A 15,506-nucleotide genomic window follows, 5' to 3' on the forward strand; every position below is an offset into this window, starting at 1 on the left:
TTAATGCTCCAAAGATGGCCGCATATGCTATTATAAAATTCTGCACCAGAGCCTCCTTATTTCAGCTTTTCCTCCAGTACAATAGGCTGTGATTGAAAAAGATAACATGGAACACTGGATACATTTTAAAAATCTAAATCAATATAACAACAGAGAGATGATAAAATGGAAACAAAAGCATGCTTGAGAACACACATATACTTAGACACACGTGGGTGCACGCACACACTCTTTTTCATTACCTGGGGAACCACACAATACAGAGGACTTGATTAGGATTGCCAACAAAAGGACAGTAGGCTTGAGCGTCCTCTCTGAATTCATTGTCATTAGCAGTGGAACACCAAGCCCTTTTCAAACTCATTAGTTGATAAAACAACCCTCTGATTTTCCATTTAAAAAAAAAAAGAAAAAAGAAAAGACCCATTTGTCCTCTGTTGCTGACAGTGCCTCCCCCCAACCACCACACCACAGCCCTGCATTTTCACACCTTCAAAGCTGCTCCAGAGACGGGGAAAGAAATGGCAGCACTAATGCAATTTTCTCAAGAAATTTGGTCAGATTTACTCCTAGATTCCTTATGAAAGTGTGTGGTTTCACAGCTAATAATAACAGTTACGATATATATATATATTTTTTTAAAAAAAAAAAAAAAAAGGTTCACAAAGAGCCACTGATGTGAACTGCCTATTTTGCACTTATTTTACCTCTGCAGTATTTCCACTTTGCGTTATTGTAGAATTTGAGTTCCACTTTGCCTTAAGGTTTTTCCCTTCCCTCTTGGGATTTGGAGCTGATGGGGTCTATTAAAGACTGAAATAGAAAAGTAATTGTGTTTGTTGAAGTTATGCTGTGACTGAACTTCTCATGCAGTTAAAAAAGCATTTCTGCGCACACCTCCTGCATCCTCGTACAAAGTAATTAACTGAAACTTGAACTTAAAGATGAACAAATCATTTCTGGTTTCCTGGCAGAATAACAATTTATTTAAATTTAGACAAAAGGAAATACACATTTGTGCTTTGTGCAGTGTAATGAACAGCTTTTTTAATATATATATATATATATACACCTTATACACATATATAATGTATATTCTAAATTGAAGAATCACCACCAATTGAATATTAATAAATATCAGACCCATACCTCCCCCACTCCCATTGGTACCTCTCTTATAATCTAAAGGTATTTAAAAAACCCATTATCTTTTGAATTTTCAAAAACATTCATTCAAAGATGCGTAGTGTCAAAATTCAAGTCAGTATGTCTCATCCAGCCAGGATCAACATCCATTTCTCTGAGCTCCCATCATCTCAAATAAACGTCATGAACCCACAAATACCATCAATTCATTTCTTTTTTGTAAACCTGGCAAATCAAACCATGTAAGAAGCGAGAGGGCAATCGCAAACAACACCAGCCTGAATCCTTGCAGCTTAACCTTGTTCCTCAGCTTAATCACTCTTTGTCTGAGATCCTGAAGACGCACCTGAGCACAAAGTTTTTAGCAATGGTTAAAGAAGCAGATAAGCCTCTTGACACATTTCCTCATTTTAATGTAGATCTGACGAGCAGTTTTGGTTCTGAGAGAAAAAAAATGTGGCAACTGGGTTTGGCAGAGAACCATTTTACAAATTTGCGTGGATGTCCTCGTGTCGCAGCACTTTATAGGTGATCCAGTAGAAGATGTTGAAGATGAGGAAGCTCAGGGGAAAGACGGCTCGGGAAATGGTGTCAATGCGCTTGGCCCGGTCCACAAAACGCTTGTGAAGTACCCCTCCGTCATACATGGCAACTGGAGGAGGGGGGGTGAACACTGTGGCCCCTTCTACAGTGGCACCATCCTTGGTTTGCAGGCAGTGACCCAGTCCATAACCCCGGAAGTAAAAACCACGGCTCTCCCTCACCAGTTCCTCCTCCTGTGGAGTCAAGCATAGGGAAACCAGATTGACCTCTTGCTGTCAACAAGAATTAGCATACCGCTTTCTATATTTCCTCTCAGTGGTTCATTTCCAAATACAATGCACCTTGGGTGTTAGCAGCACAAAAGGGCAGGGGACTGCAACAGACTGAGAATGGATGCAGATGAAAAAGAAGCATCAACCACCATTGAAAATTTTGAATTCAGGGATGCAGCTTTTTAAGACTGATTTTTCACACAAGGTAAAACATGCAGTAGCCCCAGTTTCTCTTCTCATGTTGCCATTACAGTACATTAAAGGTACACTGCATATTTGTTTTCCTGAAAAAGTACAACCTGAAGTTGTCTGAGCAACTAAGACTTATTCAACAATGCATGTTGCTATTCTTAAGTTATTACCAAAAGATCCGTCCAACCATCTTGTTTCATTGGGGGGGAATTGGACCTGTTTCTGCATCATTTTCTATTACAGTTAGCTGTGGATTACATACAAGATGTCAATAAGTTATTTGAAAATATAAAATAAACTATCTAAAAAAAAATAAAAAAAGGGCTGATAAAATGTGTTGGTTCATGTTGTATAAATCAAGCAAAGACATTATGTAATTGCGTCCACCTTTGTGAGGGTTAGGTAATACAACCGAAACTTGATAAATAGGTTCAAAGTCTCTTTTGTCATGCAGCAAGTGGTAAAAAGTGTCTTTGAGAATTTAAAATTTTCATACAGTAAGTTTAATTAGACATTGATGTATTTATTTTTCAAAGAGTTGGCTCTTACCTCTGTGGTTCAAATGTAATGATAATACATGAAAGGCACAAACTGGGGCTAAAAGGAGCACTAACCTCAGATAAACTTTCATTAATTAAGCTTTTTGAATTTTCTATGACACAAAGAGGGGAATCAGAGGGCATGCTCATTAGGAAGAAGAAAGAAATTCTCAAAAGTTAATCAAAAAATTAACCTCCATCTCTCCTTTCCAGCTCTTTTCAAAGTTGCAGAATGATAGACCTTTCAAAATGCCTATTAATAAAAAGTCATGATCTCAATCCCACCCAAAAAAAAACTTGGCATTATGCTTTGATGAATGGCAGGGGACTTTTTTTTTTTCTTTACAGTGAATGAGACACTGTTCCCGCCCTCTGAAGAGAATATTAATAGATATGCAGCTTAACTCTGACAGCCCTCTGACACTTTCAGAGATTCACTTTAGCAAGGGAAAGTGAAGATGTTGGATCTAAATTGGATGATTAGTAGTCAGTGTGAAGTGTCCTGAAAGCTCTGATCCCTGCACCGCCCCCAGTCTCTCCTTTTCTCTCTCACTGACCCTGGCAGCTCTTTGGTAGTCTGCCGAAATTCGCGTCTCTGTGCTGGACAGACTTGGCAGTGAGACCCTACCAGCTACTGTCAAATACTGCTAATGCAATTCACACTAGTTTCCACCTGTCTCTTATTGTTATATGGATTGCACAATTTCTCTTGTGCAGTATATTCATTTATTCCTTTACAAGCTTTCTCTACCTCTGATCTCAGCCAACTGCCCTTTGCTTGCACCTTCACTATTTTGCTGCTGCTAACTTCATTTACTTTAAACTTTCTCCCTCCAACATTTGCCTGGTTGGGAGTGACTTCATGGTTACTAACTATGTGTTGCCCCAGTGACAAATTGCACCATATAACAGGGGTATAGGGAGTTGTAGCTCTCCCAGCACAGCTTAATTATCCCCCCACACCTTCCTAAACAATACAGTACATCATGTACTAAAGTCTAATGATGTGTTTCTCTAAAGCTAATAGGTGCTCATCGCTTGTGCCCTGTGCTCTCAGCAGCAGCTACACACGAGATTTGCTGCCATAAGTTAATTTGCGAGTGCTGTGATTATCACATAGGGCTCTATGGAGAATTGAGCCTGATGAACAGTGATTTAAGTTTTCATATAACTAAGCAGACCAGACCTCACCTTTAAAGTGGCATCAGGGCATTCATAGTGTATCATAATGTGTTCATAATACTTTTTAACTAAGTGCTAGTGCTTTATTGATCCACTCATAAATGTGTGCATTCACAGACAGAAGGGATCAACAAGAACTCATAATGTCAGATCTTGCCTCAGAAATACTTTTTGTACTTAGAAAATCCACCTGACTTTTCATCAGTGGGGGGCTAGTAGATGGCTGAATTTTCATATTTGGGTGAAATGTTCCTTTAATGTTTACTCATTGTTGTTCACAATAGAAAGCACAATTTGATCAGCACTGCATTTCCCTCAAAACATATTTGCAGATAGCTTTAAAAGATAATGGTTTGGTAAGCATGAAGCTATGGCCTGGAGATGATTAGCTTAGCTTAGCTTAGCATAAAGACTGTAAATATGGGCAATGTTCATTTTTTACATTTTCTCAATTTAGGCAAATGTCGTTTGCTTGTTGACAGAGTCAGGCCATCTGTTTCCACTAGTTTAAAGTTTTAATGTTAAGCTAAACTGGCTGCTGACTGTAGCTTCATATTTACCACACAGGCATGAGACAGAATTTCAAGCTTCTCACCTAATTCCTGTCAACAACGCTAATGAGTTTCTTTCCAGTAATGTTGAACTATTAAATTAGTTGCTAAATTAGATTGGATAAAAAAAACCCCAAAAAACAAATAAAATTATTGCTTTCTTTAGTAAATGGCCACCGTTTTGAGTGTCCTGGGAACAAAGGTGTTTAAAAGGCAGATGGCAAATAGAGACACATAGGGAAAGGATAAAAGGGCAAGAATTGCAAATTAGTGATATAAAGGGTCAGAAGGTCAGACAAAGAGGGCTGTAGTGATGGGGCAAGATCAGCACATAGTAGGTTTGGTTGTGGGACAGATGCCAGGACATATTCAGATTTGACATCAAAGTTGCACGACACAATCCATTCCGAGGACTATGGGTATGGACACAGGGTTCACTTTTTTTTACCCTGGCACAGACGCTGCAGTGCTGATTCATATTTCTGTAGGTCGAGTTGTTACCAGGGATGTCATTTGCTTTCCGCAACGACTCAACACTCCCAGGCTGACTGGCCAACATCTCCATTGAAAAGGAAGGTAGACAAATTGAAATTAGACATGCACAAGTCCTGAGTCACTCGGTTAATTCACTCGGCTCCTAACAATAACCGAGATTCACAAACCCCCCTCTTCATTAACCTGGATCTGTTGAGTGCTTGGCGGCACTTGCTGCTAACAACCCATATAAATACAAAATTAGAAACTGCGCCATTCAGAATCTCTTTATAATCTACCTCATTTGTTCTAAGTACTTCTTAGCAAGAAACTGTTGAAACAAATAGCTTGTGACAGTAACTGAGATTTTACTGGCTCTTGGTCAGAGTCGCGAATCCTGTGGATGTGTTGAAGCAAAAAATCTATAGTACTATGTTATGCTCCGACCTGTAGTTGGAAGTGAAACACCATGTGTTATGTGTTTAATGGTTATGGGGATATTGCCTGTATCCTCAATTGTGCAGACTTGTACTTGCATGACCCAAGAGGACTTTGGAGTTGGGTTTCACCGGTCAGTTCTTGGTGATATGGTCTCAAGTGACTCAAAGGACTGAAGTAAGCCGGATCAGGATCGTTGGATAGTCAGGACAGTCCTGAAGGATTCAAGTCTGTATGTACAACCGGATTTGCCATGGCTAATTGGAATAAGATTTATTGCTCTTTATTTTATCTTTTGTTGTTTAAAAGTAGACTTTGGTTCTCTCTTGTGAGAGAAATTAATTAGTGTTGAAATCATAATTAGTTTTCGACATAGTTATAGCTTTCTCCACTCGCTTCATTTAAATGACAAGCCTACCAGTGCCATGCCAAAAATAAAAAAACTTCAAAATGAAACAACAAACTCAAGCAGACATTTAATTAAATAGGCACTGCGTGTGTGATTAATATGGGACATTATCTGCAGCTGTTAGTTTAGGAAACTGGCTTTGAAGATGAATAAAGAATCCTCAAGGAGCCAGTTCAAGTTATTTCTGCAAAGGCTATAAATGGAAGCTCTGTTGTTTTATTTTTGTGATATTGAGGGACGTGTGGGTATACATGCCTTAGCTAGAAAAACACTAAAGATATCAGACACAAAACTGGTAAAATGCATTGATTAAAGCTGGTCTGTCTGGGATTTGTACACTTAGATTCCCAGCCTCGCTCGAGTACAAGACATGGGTTCATGCATCAATACCTCTCAGATGGATAGTTTGCGACCTCAGACTCCTCAGTGGGAGTAATTATGCACCTGATGTGGACAGGGGAAGTCCTTCCCTCTACAGACCATCATTTTCTCTGTCCTGTATCGATGCAGGAGGGCAGATTGCCCACTAAACCTGCTGGACTCTTCTGCCTTTTCAGGGAACTTTGCCACGAGTCCGGGAAGCTTCCCAGCCTGTGAGCTGTTTAATGGGATTTTCAAGATGTCCCGTCTGTTTCTCTTGAGACAAACCCCTCTGTGTCATGAAAGGTCTCTGACTTCTCTGTAAACACTTTGTCAGCTTGGAAGCTGTTTGCCTTCATAACCATAATTCAACACTTGGATCCAATTTAGGAGGTGTGTTTGGATGACAAGTGACACCAAGATAAAAAAACAAAATGTCTTCCAGGATGGATAGACATGAAGTAGATGTTGTTTGTACAGAACGAAGCTGAGGACCTGAGCCACGTGACCTCCTCTCCACTATGGAAATGTTGCTGAAGGTCAGGGTGAAATGATCTCACTGCATAACGTATTAAAGAGAAAATTTGCCAAATTTGTTTTTACGTGGCTGTCGAACCAGTGTTGATGATGCATTCGATTAGCACCCAGCAGGTAACTTGCTAAGTGAACGGGGGCATCAAAAGGTTTCACGCAGTGCATCTTGGTACATGTAGTCACTGCAGGCCAAGCTCTGAGAGCAGGAAAACTGTTTTCTCGCTCAATATAGCACACAAAAAAGAATTTATTGCTTCAACTGACTACATTTAGCAAGAAACGCTGATTGGATAGGCACATAAAATGAAGCAAATTTTCCCTTTAATGCCTTACAGATTGCTGATATGACATTAAGAAAAGACTGCTAAATTAAGAATGGATTGAGTTCTTTGTATTCAGTTGAAATGTATTGGTGTTGCAGTGTGAATGGAGGGTTAGGGTATCCAAGTGCGACATTATTGGTAGATGGGCTGTTGCTCTGTGTCAAATGTAGTGACGGGGGGAAAGGATCACAGAAGCTCTTCACAGGTCAGTGCTCACCATAGAACCAAGCTGAACTGAAAACCTCCTCATGTAATATGACAGCCAGCTGTTCACGTTGCCAGTTCCTCAATATACAGCGTCCCACAATGACAAGGGACATAAGTCAATGTCACAGAGACTGTCAAGGATTAGTGAGTGTGTGTGCGCACTCTCTCCTTACATTTTAGAATCTGTTATATCCGTGCATAAGCATGTTTTAGCTTGTGTTAGCGCATATGTGTGTGTGTGTGTGTGATTTACACTCACTATTCTCTGCTGTCGTTGCTTTTTCCTCAGCCTGATGAACTCCTTGTGTTGCCTTGAGACAAAGTTAACTGCTGCGTACTCCAGCAGGGCAGCAAACACAAACAGGAGGCACACTGCCATCCAAATGTCAATGGCCTTCACGTAGGACACCTGGGAACAGACAAGGTCACAGAGTCATCAATAGCCAATCAAAGGGGCTAACAGATTATTTGTGGGTTGTTCACGATCTACCCATTCCTCAGCTTCCTCTGGCATGTAATGACACATCTTTGTGACTGCCAAGACTTACAATGAGTCAGTGGGATGTGGCCAGTTGACACATAGCCTTGAGACAGGTCATGGCTAAGACTTGAGGAGTGCCTTGGCTGAGTCTTTCATGAAAGAGAAGATGTCAAAGCCAATCAGCAACACCCACTGAATAAGCATTGTGTGGAAACTTCACTCAACTGAGCCGCAGTTTGCTGACTGTTACAGATACATGTGTAGAAGTGTGTAGGAGGTGGGTCAGGCAATGACGTGTGTAGGGTATAAACTTGGAGGCACCTCAGCCATATTTCAATCAACTCTTGCACACAGTAACACTGCACTTTCTTTTTCATATTTCAGACAGTTATTTCAGTTAAAGTAACATCAGTTTTCAAGCACATGAGAAATACCCACTGGAAAACCACATACAAACAGGAGTGTAAGTGGACTACAATTTGAACAAGAGTTCAGTACCAGATTTTTGATTTTTTTTTTTTCTCCATAAAAAGGCCAATACTACTGGACTTTTGAAGCAATATGATCACACATCCATTGCCATTTCTCTATCATAGGACCACTTCAGTTTTTTCTCTTTTTTTTTTTTTTGGATAAAAAATTCTACCATTAAACCAACATTGTAGTTAACATGAACCAGCATTTGGATTGAATATTCAACACATCTTGGTTTAAATAAGAAACCTATTGTGCCATGTAACCCACCGTATGTTTGCTCCAACAGTTACCCAGACTGGGTTGTTTTCAACCCTCCCCTTAACGTAGTACCAGGCAGAAGTGCAGAAGCCGACCATTGTCCTCCCTTGGTACCAGGATCCCACATCCTTGCCCACCAGTTTGTCTGCTCCCTATCAAGTCTCAACATCAGGACCTGCCTCGTGAAATACCTTTTTTTTTTTTTTTACCCAACTTTGGCACAAAACAGTATACCTTCTGCGGTCCTAAGTCACCAAAAATTCATCACGCATCTGTCGCCTGTTTCATGGAGCATTTGGGTCTGCCTTGTCAGCTTGTCAAGAAATATCAAGTATGAAAGGTAATGGCATTTCTAAAACATGTACCCCTGTTTGGGGGATATGTCACAGCAAAATGTCAGAAGAGTCTACAGATTTTTAGATTTTATTAGATTATTACATTTTTGTTTTTTATTTAGTTACTGACCTTTATGTCGAGCTGATAGCATCATGTGATGCTTTTTCTTCTAACACACTTGTTTATTGGAGGAAAAAAAGCATATGATTATAGTTGCAACATGTGTTTTTAGTTTGTGACCAACATTTCAGCTTCCTTAGGAAAGAATTTTAATTAGTGCTTCACTAATTTTCAGGCATACAGTGATCAAAAAAAATGCAACAACGCAGAATTTTGTGGCCCTGACAGTACTTCACCCCCTGCATTATTGTCAGTATATACACTGTCTGCAACAAAGAATCCACCCACTATGTAAAGACCATCATACATCTTGGTCTCTAGTCTCCAGACTCACCTTTGGCAGAGAGGCTCTTGAGCCAGAGCTCTGCGTGGTCATCGTCAGTACAGTGGTGATGCCCAGACCCACTCTGGCTGGTGCAGCATCCATGTTTATCCAGAAAGACACCCATGACAGGATAACAATGAGGAGGGAGGGGATGTACATCTGGATCAAATAGTAGCCCATTTGACGTTCAAGGTGGAACTTCACCTCAATGCAGGTGAATTTACCTGTGGACACATGACATAGTACATTCAGTTGTCTTTTATTGTTTTTAAAATACAGTGTTGGAATGGGAGAATGCAATTTAGATGTAAGGGATGTATGCTGGATACAGATTTAATGAAATTACATTTTAATTTAATTTAGGCAACTGTTTTCTTAACTATGCTGCAAATCCAAGTTAAATCCCCAAAAGAACAGTATACAGTCTTCGAGTTCTTTTAGTTGGTGAGTCTCTGTGGTATGCTAAACTAATTTTTATGTCAAGAATACAAGAATACATTTTGGCTTTTAAGAATTGAGCTTTTCAGAGTTTCACCGGGGGCTTCGTTTATAACCATATCAAAAATGACTTAAACAGAAAACTACATGTAGGTAGTTATTTACTATTTATTTACTTTTCTTGCTTTGACACAGAAACAATATTAAGCCTAGACTTGGCATAAGTGATTTCCCTGCTGATTATGTAGGGGTATTGCAGGTTGGCAGGCAAAAATCTAACAACCAAATTAACATCGCTATGATCTCATCTTCCAAAAAATGTGATTTTCCTTTGTGGTCCATGGCTTTTCTTGTCTAACTTCTCATTTGTGCTGACATCATATAGGGGAAGATTGTAAGGCTGTAAGAAAAATGCCTTTAATTTAAGCTGATTTCAGATCTATAGATCACAGGCATGTAAATTACCAATGGGATTTTTACAACTTGGGTTTTTTTTTCTTACATCTTTTATGAACTCAGCATAATCGTGCCATCAGAAATGAATAAGACTAAGTTCAAGTATAAATCTAAAAACATTTTTAGAAATAGGGCCCCTGAAATGGAGTTCATTTTGTACCTGTGTTGTAATACTTAGTGCAGTAGCCCAAATCCTTCTCCTCTTTTAGTACAAACTGGGGGAGGGTAAGATCATCAGCCACCTGAACGGGGTTCTCAGACAGCCACTCAAAGATCAAGTCATTCATGGTGTAACCAACTGTGAAAAGACAACAAGGGAAACGAAGTGGAGACAGAAGACCTTTAAATAAAGGGAAAAATATAAAGAAATGTTCCGTTTTAGCTTGGACTATATTGAATAGAATGGACTAAGAATTTCCCCATTCTTCTTTCCATGAATCTTGCACATATTTGGCAAATAAATAATTCTAATAATTATTGATGATTTCAGCAGAGGTGTGACAAAACATTGCTGTCCATTGGTTACTGGCTATGAAGAGGGAATGCTTTGGTCACAGGATAGCATGTCTTGTTGTTATTATTAGTATTACAAAGACCATTGTATCTTTGTATTATTTTTCATTACTGCTGTGATTATCCTCTTTTTCCACCTACTTAATCTACTGTCTCTCCTAAACAACTATAACTGGAATCATGTCAGCACAGAATAACATCTGTGCATGAGAAACAACAGAAACCTTGGCTAATGAGACTGAAAGACAGAACGACTGACTCTTGGAATTGCGGTGATGTCATGTTGCTTTGCCCATCTGTCCAGCAACCAGCTACCCTCTGCCATCATGTTTGTCACAGTAAAGGTTACACACCACAGCTACAGTCTTGTTGCTGTGTTTGCTTGAAGGTTACAGACTAAGGGAGGACATGACAAGCATATCCGCCTATGACGACAGGAAATACGTTGAGTGAATTAGTGTATGCAATCCCTCCAATGCACACTATCATCCATGGGTACCAGTAGTAACGTACTGTAACAGTTACAGTTACTGTGTATTACATTATAAGAGAGAGGAATGTGCAATTATTTTTGCAGCTGAACATACAGTCTTGCAAAGCAGTTAAACACTAAGGATAAGTCTAATTATTTTGCTTCCACACACTTTTGATTTGCCGGGTCCTCTTGAGGATTGCTCTCCTTCTCACAGCTGCCTGATCAGAGGTATATTAAAAATGCATGCCACATGCAACAACAGCACAGCATTCCTCGCACATCTGAATAGCACTCATGTCTACTGGGATCCTTTAGGGCCTGAGTTACAAAGACATCAATTATTCAAGATGTTATGATGATATAACCTATCCCGTCCCACACGCCTGGAAAAACACTGCTTAGACACACGTATCTTGTTCATGAGGGGAATTCACTGTCATTCATACACCTTGCTGTAAAAGGCAAGGGGAATACAAATGATTTCATAACACAATGAAATGGTCTTCTTTTCTTATGGCAGCTACAGCTAAGAGGTGTCTAATCATAATTGATATAGTGTTCAAGCTGCAATAAAATAAATGAAATTCATGAGGCAGAATGTCTGGAATATCTTAGCAGGTAGGTTGTTAGTCACATGCTGTTATCTTTTTCATGTTAAAAAAGGTGATTCACCTAATGAAAGCCACTATCTTAATACAGCCAAGGCTATGCTTCAGATTTGCGGTGTTAGACTTGCTTTGCATTTACAGTGTAAGTTACAAAGTAGATTTAAGGTTACTGGACACTAATGGCTCAAGGCAAAGCGAAATGGTATAAGCTGCATATATGGGGCTTTGATGTGTCAGAGTAAGGCAGAATCTTCTGGTTGGTTCTATTTATATATCTATATAAGCCCATGGCATGAAAGGCCAGAAAAGAAGATTGGCCTTGGCTCTCTCAAACCCCATAGATAACTCTTCTCTTTCTTTTCCCATCACCCGCCTCTTGCTCTCTCAGACCGTGTTTCCACAGCTCCAGTAGTGGCAGTAAAACCTATGATGTGCTCTAACATCAAGCTGTACCCAAGGTGATCACACCCTTGGGTGTTCTACTAGCACTTGTCAACACGAGGCCAAGCATCCTCACCAGGCCTTTAATCAGAAATGATTACAGTTTCTCTAATGGCGAGATGATGTGATACACTTACACAAGCGCTTAGGACAAGTAATATATGCTCAAACGACTTTCCGCAACTGCTGCCTTAAACATACATCTGTTTCTCCTCTCATACACATTCCTAAAGGGAAAAACATCTTCAGGTTAATACATTTCTTTAAGTTTAGAAGTCTTTAGGTTTAGAAGTTTAAAGCTGTTGTTTCATGGTGGCTGATGCGCTAAATTTATTAGATTTTTACTCCTTTGTAGTTTGCAGAAATAAATCATGATACTCTACACAGAGGGGATAACTTCTGTGCAAACCAGCACCTCTTGTTCTTGCTGAATTAGATACAGATGTACGTAGAGATAACCAGCAGCTTGACTTACTTATCTGTTCAAGAGAAATATTTCTGAAAAGGTCCAGTGACTCCATGGTATAAGTGCTCCTTCTGTTTCTTCCCTTTTGTTGGACTTCTTCTGTCCCCATAATGGGAAATTGGGTCACCTCTAGGCACAAGAGGTGGGTCGTATATAATAAAAGGGACGCAAAATTACAGTTTTATTATTTATATCCTAGAAATTGGTTTCATGAGGGCAGATAGCCTATCTCTGCTAAAGGCAAACGAGGACTAAGAGGTGAGGGAAAAATTATTCTTTCAGAACGTTTTATCAGTGAAATAACATTTTAAAAGGTTTCAAATGCCTTTTGCACATTTCCTGAACTTCCCAGATTTAATAAATAATGTACTATAGGACAAATGTGAACTAGAAAATAATAGTCAACTGTCAGTTTGCGATGGCCCATCCCTTACTGTTGCTAGACCCTTCCATTCTATGCAGTTTACAATGAAACAAGGCAGATATGCCACTCAAAATTCTTAGCAATTAAACTGTCTTTGATTTTAGATGGTGGTGGATAAAAGCAGGCTTCTTATTGATAGCTTGCAACTATGAATTTTGTCTAAACATAGTAGCTGTTACTAGCTAGTTCATTACCGAACATTAGCTAGGAGTTGGTTAAATCGCTGCCTCTGGCTGGCTTAATGTTTAGAGATTGCTTGTTTTAAAACATGAATCCCACAAATATTAAATAAGTATCACCTAGAATGTTAGAAGAAAAAAGCCTTGTATGATGAAGATTAAATGTATTTGATGAGAGAAGTTAAGGTTAACCTAAACTCTGTTCAGCGTCCATGGCTTCCACACGATGGGGAAATACTACACAGTGGATGTGAGGTCAGGAAGCCTGGAACACCACAAAAAATGTAGCATTAAATGCATTGGAGGTCTTGCTGGTAGTAAAAAGTTAGCATTCTTATTCTGGATCAGACAAACATGTTGTTTAATGAGTTCTTTTTTATTTGCTTGTAATTTTGGGCAGGGTTAAAAAAAAAAAAGTATATAGGGGGCATCACTCCCTAAAGATGGATGACCCATCAGTGTGATAAGAACTACCTAATATGACAGAAACGATCTTAAGGAAAAATACATTTGACGTATCCTTTGAGTATTTAGTTCGCCTCATGTTTCATCTGTTAACATGGAGTGGGAGGCATTTATTACCTATACTGCAACCACCCACCAGGAGGCGATCAAGATGTTTTGGCTACTTTTTTTGGGGAGCTGTCATGTCGTACATCCTATGCAGCCAGTGTGCATATCCCATGCACACTGCTTCAGCACGCAGAGATTTGGACAACTGCTACTCTGTGGAAAGGTTTAGGAAATCAGATATTTGTGCTTTTTTTTTCTCTCCTGCAACACCACAGCACACGAATGGCTGACTAGCTTAATGGTAACGATTCACAATCAGTCACATTCCAAATATCCTAAATAAATAACCAACACATGAGATGCAATTAGAAAAGATAAAGGAACCAACCTAGACGTTGTGAATGCAAAGTAATGAGACAAATTTATACTTATTACTGCCTCTTTGACTATAGCAAGGTTAGCCACAGTCAGAAAAAGGTAGAAAATCAGGGAGGAGGGGAGATAAAAAGAGCAAAGTGAGACAAACGGAAAAGGATGTAGAGAAGAAGACTCACAGCTTTCAAGCTGCATGGTACAGGTCTGAATATCCATTGGGAAATTCTTCAAGTCCATAGGGCAGGACAGGGTAAGAGTCAGCCTGAGACAGAAAAACAGATCGAAAGAGAGAAGAGGAGCAACAGGGGACGTCAAAAGCACAAAAGGGCTCAAAGAATAGACACCAAAACACGAGGAAAACTGATGGGTTAACAGATTAAAGGAATAGTGAAAAAAAATCAGTGACGAGCTGCTTCGCCTTGCAAATTATGAAACAGGAGGATCGTAAGTGTATGATACAATCAAAATGGGACACATGAAAGAAAAGTGAGCAAATTCTTTAAAAACTGCATACTGGGAATTGAGTTACACTGCCATTTGATTACTCGTCACACCACAGTAATGGCAAAGTAATTGATGTGGGCATCCCTACTTTTATTTGTTGTTGCTTTGATACATTAAGCCTTCAAGAGCCTTAAAGAAGAAAGAGAGAGCTATTTGGGAGTCTGTCTGGAGGAAAGCTGTGTAATTACCTGCTGTAATGCATCGCCCAGAGGCGAGAAAAGAGTACCGCTAGCGGTATACACACAGGCACCCATTTGCTACTGTGTTATGATGACACTATCTTTTTCACCAGCTGAAGAACAAACTCCAAATACCCAAGTGATTGACTCTTCTAACATCACCTAAATTGTGCTATATTGTATTTAAAGCACACAAAGACATTTGCTACATAATGACAAAATGCAGTTTGTAACCAAATCTAGAGGATGCAGTAACTCAGTGGAATGAGGTGGTGATTATCTGTATTTGCAATACTGTGAGTCTGAGTAGAGGATTTATATTACTACTCTCTATCTTTCAAAAGCTGCGGCCTCTTTCAGTAAATCAAGGATAATGAATTAAAACATCTAAATATTTGATTGAAAAATGATTACATGTTTAATTTCATTTTTAAACAACATAGTATTTTACAGAAAAGCACCACAGAGAGATCCCCCACAGAGGGGTGAAATTAGTGTGTGTTCATGACCATTTTGAAACCAAAACAGTTTTTATTGCACTTCCTTTCACCCCTGAAATGTGCATACAATACATGTCGATTTGTTTGCATCTCCAGGATTCAAAAAGAGATTGTGTCCTCCTATGTTATGGTTTTATAAGCTATCTGGGAACTTCCCCTGGGGTGGAAAGTGTCATGAAACAAAGAGACTCCAGATTCACATACTTGCCACTTTACATTTCCATGCATTTTTTTTTTTTTTTTTTGCACCTGTTGCAATTGTGGTCGT

General features: G+C 39.3%; 1 protein-coding gene across 1 annotated transcript in view; it reads right to left on the bottom strand.

Annotated features, from left to right (window-relative positions):
• Positions 1–975: 975 nt before the first annotated feature.
• glra4a (glycine receptor, alpha 4a) overlaps positions 976–15,506 on the bottom strand; it is a 40,167-nt gene continuing 25,636 nt past the window's right edge. Inside the window, exons 5-9 of the mRNA XM_046406818.1 lie at positions 14,235–14,317; positions 10,222–10,359; positions 9,177–9,391; positions 7,430–7,579; positions 976–1,922 (exon numbers count right to left, since the gene is read on the bottom strand). Of these exons, the coding sequence (XP_046262774.1) occupies positions 1,632–1,922; positions 7,430–7,579; positions 9,177–9,391; positions 10,222–10,359; positions 14,235–14,317 (877 nt within the window). The 3' untranslated portion in view covers positions 976–1,631. The remainder of the gene's footprint in view (positions 1,923–7,429; positions 7,580–9,176; positions 9,392–10,221; positions 10,360–14,234; positions 14,318–15,506) is intronic.

Source organism: Scatophagus argus, chromosome 12, assembly GCF_020382885.2.
Source record: "Scatophagus argus isolate fScaArg1 chromosome 12, fScaArg1.pri, whole genome shotgun sequence".
In the NCBI taxonomy this organism is placed as follows: domain Eukaryota; kingdom Metazoa; phylum Chordata; class Actinopteri; family Scatophagidae; genus Scatophagus; species Scatophagus argus.